This window comes from Canis aureus, chromosome 21 (assembly GCF_053574225.1).
Source record: "Canis aureus isolate CA01 chromosome 21, VMU_Caureus_v.1.0, whole genome shotgun sequence".
In the NCBI taxonomy this organism is placed as follows: domain Eukaryota; kingdom Metazoa; phylum Chordata; class Mammalia; order Carnivora; family Canidae; genus Canis; species Canis aureus.
The window spans coordinates 16476650-16482629 of NC_135631.1; the positions used below are offsets into that span (position 1 = coordinate 16476650).

At 33.9% G+C, this 5980-nt stretch overlaps 1 protein-coding gene across 1 annotated transcript; it reads left to right on the forward strand.

Annotated features, from left to right (window-relative positions):
• The first annotated feature begins 4706 nt into the window (after positions 1-4706).
• On the forward strand, positions 4707-5648 carry LOC144293342 (olfactory receptor 8K3-like). The gene has a single exon (XM_077864428.1). It carries the CDS (start codon positions 4707-4709, stop codon positions 5646-5648), a length of 942 nt encoding a protein of 313 aa, XP_077720554.1.
• Positions 5649-5980: the final 332 nt, after the last annotated feature.

Genomic DNA, 5980 nt, shown 5'->3' on the forward strand with positions numbered 1-5980 from the left:
CATAAGATATGTACAACTTGGGAAGAAAATAATGCCACCATTCTTACATGCAAGTGATATGTCATCTAATAGAAAATTTCCACAAATCTGAAAAACGAAAGTGTAAAACAAAAATGTGAGTTTGGCAAGGTGACATGATACATGATTAACAAACAAATATCGTTCTATATATACATATAGAAATGAAATTTTAAAAATTCATAATCCCCTACATATACTGAAATATGTAGGTAGAAGCAAGCAAATAATGTACAGGAACTGTAGGCAGAAAAGTACAAAATAGTGATTGAAGAAATCAGAAAGGATCTGAACAAACTAATAAACATACTGAGTTCATTGAAAGACTCAATACACTCAGAATATCAATTCTTTATGAACTGATCTATAGATTTAGTGCAAACCCAGCAAATTTTTGTAAAGGCAACTTTATACTGAAATTTACATGAAAGTTCAAGAAACTAGTAGAGATAAAACACATTTTAAAGTGTAGCATAATGAGGAACAAATGAAAAGTGATAGTAACTAACTTCTGTCCCTGAAGGAAAAGTAAAAACAATTTGAGGAACAAATCAAGGAAGTAGCACCTTGAATTTGCATAATGTAGTGTTATAATTCCCTAAAAAGTTTAAAATACTGTAATAGGACAGTGTTTAAACACTTCTACACTACACCATTCCTTTGAGAAGACCACTTTGGAAATGCAGATTCTTGATGAGTGTCCTATAGATAGGATATTTTAATCAAGAGCTCCTTGTGCTACAAGAGGAAAGTTAACCAAGAGAAAAAAAAGTAACAAAAAAGGAAGGAAGGAAGGAAGAGAGGGGGGTAAGGAAGAGAGGGAGAAAAAGCAGAGGGAGGAAGAGGGGCAAGGAAGGAGGGAAGGAGGAAGAGAGGAGGGGAGTAAGGATGGAAGTCAGGAAGGAATTCAGGAAGTCAAAAAGAAAAATGAAAGAAAAGACAGTAAATGCAATTTTCTTGGACAATTATAGCACAACCTCCAGACATTTTGTTACGCTCCGAAATACTTTAGGGATAATCAGCAAATTGCTTGGAATCTCCTCAGGGAGAGTCTCAAAAGGTGAAAAGAAATCCATAAATTGTTCTCACTATGCCATGTAAGAAACACATGCGGGAGTCAAGACAGGCTTCATTACAGGTAAAATGATAGAATATTTCATGGGTGATCTTATGTTACAACACCAACAATGATCAAGTGACATAAGCAAAGTTCTGCTTTAATTCAATTGCAAACCTCTAGCAAAAAGTTGCCATTTATGATTTAGTTTTGGGGTATTTTTTTGTGTTTAGTGTTTGGTTTTGTTCCTTTTTATTACTCCATAATGTCTCAGCAGGAATAGGACACCTAACCTTTCCTATTCACATTATCCTTTTTTTTTTCTATTATTTTCATCTGGATCGACAGACTAAATATTCAAAAACATCTTTGAAGTATCATCATGTTATTGCTTGCAAGCTATTCATTTTATATAAATAATTTCATCTCCAATGCAGGCCAAAACTGAGAGCAAATGAAGCATAACTAAACAGATATTCATTTTTTTTAATTGGCAAAATTAAGAAGTGGCCAGTATTCAGTCTTGCATTTTGATGTCCTTCCAAATTCTTAGTTATTTAGTGACTCCATGCTCTTTTTGTGTGAACTTCTCAATATAATTTAAGATTTAATGATTATTTAAATAAAAATATACGTATGATTCTTTCCAGATCACTTGTTGAGACAAAAGGGGAATTCTACTTCACACTAGGATGTGAAAAGCATTATTTGGATATTAGCAGAATTTTAAGTACACAGTTTTATGGTAATGGTACAGTGTTCAGTATGTTCTTCAATTTTAGTTAGGATCCGATAAGAAGCAGATATAATTATCTAAAAGAATGTAGCTTTAAAAAAATAACAATTGATTTTCAACAAAGATGTTAAACAGTGAAAAAGCAATTTGGTTCTTCCCTAGAACTCTAAAGCTCAGAGGAAAAAAGAAATAGATGTTTGCTTTTCCTTATCTAACGGGAAAATTGGAACTTATCAGTATGATTTTTCGCAGCTTTTCATATTTGCAAAAAAAAAAAAAACCCAAAAAACAGAAAACAAGGTTTATACCACTTCTTGTTGCATTTGCTAAAGACAAGCTTTAAAAATATTTTATTTATTTATTCATGAGAGACACACAGAGAGAGGCAGAGACATAGGCAGAGGGAGAAGCAGGCTCCTCACAGGAAGCCTGGTGTGGGACTTGATCCCCTAACTGGGATCACACCCTGAGCTAAAGGCCGACGTTCAACTGCTGAGCCACTCAGGTGTCCCTGAAGATACTTTTCTAAAATTACTATCTACTGATACACTTTTCCATCTTTCTAATATAAGAAAGTTGCATGCATCAAGGCAGGGTAGGTGATCAGGAGGTCACAACATTAGAAGCAGTATTTTAAGTGAGTTAAATGAAAATTTTATGTAATCACTCTTATATTTAATATATTAAATTATATATTTCTATTTTTTTGTGGCACAGAGACTGCTGTGACTATGTAATGTAAGTATATTGTAATGTCCCTATTATCTCCTAATGTAACCATGAGTTTTCATTGTAACCAGTATCACTTCTATTTCTTTTTTTCTTAAGGAAGGGTTCATGCTTGGATATTTTAAATTTAATAATTCTCTTGCCTTAATCTGCCATCCGCTTCTTAGTGGTATAATCTGTATCTTATTAGGGATAGTCAGATATATTTTTATTTGATCATAATCTATATCTGCATTCTGTATTATATTATAGTTTGGAGAAGTTCCTGTGGCCCTTAAGTATAGAAGAATTTAAAGTAATATCAAGAATCCATGAATATCTCATCTTTAGTATATTTTATTTCACCTCTATAGTATTGTCTAATATAGTGACTTTAAATGGTTTTTAAAGTACAGTACCCAAAGGAATTTTTAAATGAATCTTTATCATATTCATATACATATGAAAGCAATGCCAGTGACTGCTCATTCTCCCAATTTCTTAAAATATTTTATTTATTTATTTGAGAGAGAGAGAGAGAGAGAGCAGGAGCTAGGGGAGGGGCAGGGGGAAAAGGACAACCAGACTCCACATTAAGCCAGGAGCTGGACGGGGGGCTTGATCTCAGAACCCTCTGATCCAAACACTTAACCAGTGGAGCCACCCTCATTCTCCCAATTTGCCCAGACTTCCTCATTCTCTCCTGGGTTATTGCATGATGAAGTGTATTAGATTTGTCACATACACGTTAGTACATGTCAATTATAATGAAAATGCCCCTAGGGAAAATTAATGTTCTAAGAAAAGTCATATCCAAATAAACTTATAGTATTTAAAAAAAATAGTTAAGAATATTAAAAGATAAATAATTAAAAGAATAGCACGTTAATGGTTCAAGTTAGTTATGGAAAAGGGGTCAGGGGTAGCACCTGCATTAAGTTGCATTCCATCTTACTTGACCTATTCCTTACCTGTTCATCATCATAACCTGAATAAAGAAGTTATGTCACAGTCCGTAAGAATTTACATACAAATATGTAAATAAATCTGCATTGAGCTAAGTTACTATCACCATTAAACCAAAAAACAAAAACAAAAAATCCATTATATACATGATTTCCAGGCATGCTGAATCATTTGACCTTCATTCATCTCTCTTAATCGCCCTATGTAAGGAAGTATTGTTTTGTATATGAGAATAAAGAGATTCAGATAAGTAAATTATTGGCCCAAAGTGACCCTCATATATGCCATAAATAAAGGTATAACAGAGACTATATCTACATAAATATATCTTATATATTTATGCAATAAAGATGAATGATTCTCAACTGCAATCTGTGATAGTTTTCTTATTAATTCACTTGTGCAATATCTGTCAGGTGTGTCAACTGTTTCAGTCTATATCACCTGTGGGTGTAAAAGATTTTATAGGACTATGTGCTGAAGTAGTGTATATTTTTGGACTCTGTGGCTTTAATTTTTTTGTAGTCATTACATAATTGTATAATACAATTTATTATATATTGAAATATGTATTAAGTCATATTATTAAATGCAATTTATAAGTGTCACTGTGTAATTGCAATTACACAAATGACTAATAGAAAACTTTAAGATATGACACAGTATAGTTTATGTATTATACCCAAATTTTTAAATGTTTTGATTTTTAAAAATTTTTCCTATATACATATTTATGTCTATATCTGTATCTTTATTTACATACATAGATGTGTCTACCTATGTATTCATTTCTCTCTCCCTCTCTCTTCATCTAGATTATTTATCTATCAATACCATCTTGGTTTCTCAAACTTGGCACGATTGATATTTTGGACTGAATATTGGGTCTTGTAGGATGTTTAGAAACATAACTGACCTCTAACCATCATAAACCAGTAGAACCCCACCTCCTGGTTGTAACAACTAAAATGTCTTCTAGACATTGATAAAGTGTTATCTGGTTAGTAAAATCACTTCCAGTTGAGAACCACTGACTATTTTTGTTTATGTATATTAGTCTTTGTGGGAGAGGAGTTTATGTTCAAATATCTGAAATTGGAAAGTTTGGATGTATTTTATTTATACTAGATTTGCATACTAAAAATCATTCAGGTGATAATACATGAAATCTGTTGACCATGTGGATGTCTTTATCCAGAATAGGTGTCCTGATAAACTTGCATGGAAACTCAAAATCTAACAGTGCTCAATGAGTTCATTCTCATGGGAATCACAGACAAACCTGAGCTGCAGGCTCCACTATTTGGGCTCTTCCTCATCATCTATTTGATCTCAGTGGTGGGCAATCTGGGCATGATCATCCTCACCAAGGTGGACACCAGACTACAAACACCCATGTACTTCTTCCTCAGACACCTGGCCTTCACTGATCTTGGTTATTCAACAACTGTGGGACCCAAAATGTTAGTAAATTTTGTTGTGGATCAAAATACAATCTCTTATTATTTTTGTGCTGTACAACTAGCCTTCTTTCTTGTGTTCATTGTTAGTGAACTTTTTATTCTAACAGCTATGTCCTACGACCGCTATGTGGCCATCTGCAACCCTCTGCTCTACCCCATCATCATGTCACAAAGGGTGTGTCAGGTGCTGGTGGCAATCCCTTATCTCTACAGCACATTTGTGTCTCTTATAGTCACCATAAAGATTTTTAATTTATCCTTCTGTGGCTACAATGTCATCAGTCATTTCTACTGTGACAGTCTCCCCTTATTGTCTTTGCTCTGCTCAAATACACATGAAACTGAAATGATTATTCTTATCTTAGCTGGTTTTGATTTGATTTCATCCCTTCTGGTAGTTCTTGTGTCTTACCTACTGATCCTAGTAGCCATCATCAGGATGAACTCAGCTGAGGGTAGGCTCAAGGCTTTTTCCACCTGTGGTTCCCACCTGACAGTGGCCACAGTGTTCTATGGGACTTTGATATTTATGTATGTGCAACCTGAGTCCAGTCATTCCTTTGACACTGATAAAGTGGCGTCCATATTTTACACCCTCGTTATCCCCATGCTGAATCCCTTGATCTATAGCTTGAGGAACCAAGATGTAAAATATGCAAGACAAAGGATGTGGAAAAAAATATGTAATATCTTTTCTTAAAATTCACTGTCTGAATATGATTCCTATAAACTAGGTTATGGACTTGAATTTTTGTTCCATGTGCCTTCAAGGAAAATAGCAAACACAAATGAGTTCAACACATATTATATATTTATAAATTGTCTTATGTATGCTAAGTACTTCTAACTGCTGTATATTGATTTGTCAACAAAATAGCAAAAAGATGCCTTTCTATAAGAATTGCCTTTCTTCAGAGAGAAAGGTGGGTGGAATACATAAATCAAGTAAATATTGTAGTACAGTGGAATGTGTTAGATGGATACACACACACACACCACACACACACACACACACGCACAAAGCTGTCAAGG

Bases quoted from the DNA above. Each gene is read 5' to 3' on its own strand.
- LOC144293342 (XM_077864428.1), top strand. From the start codon at position 4,707: ATGGAAACTCAAAATCTAACAGTGCTCAATGAGTTCATTCTCATGGGA.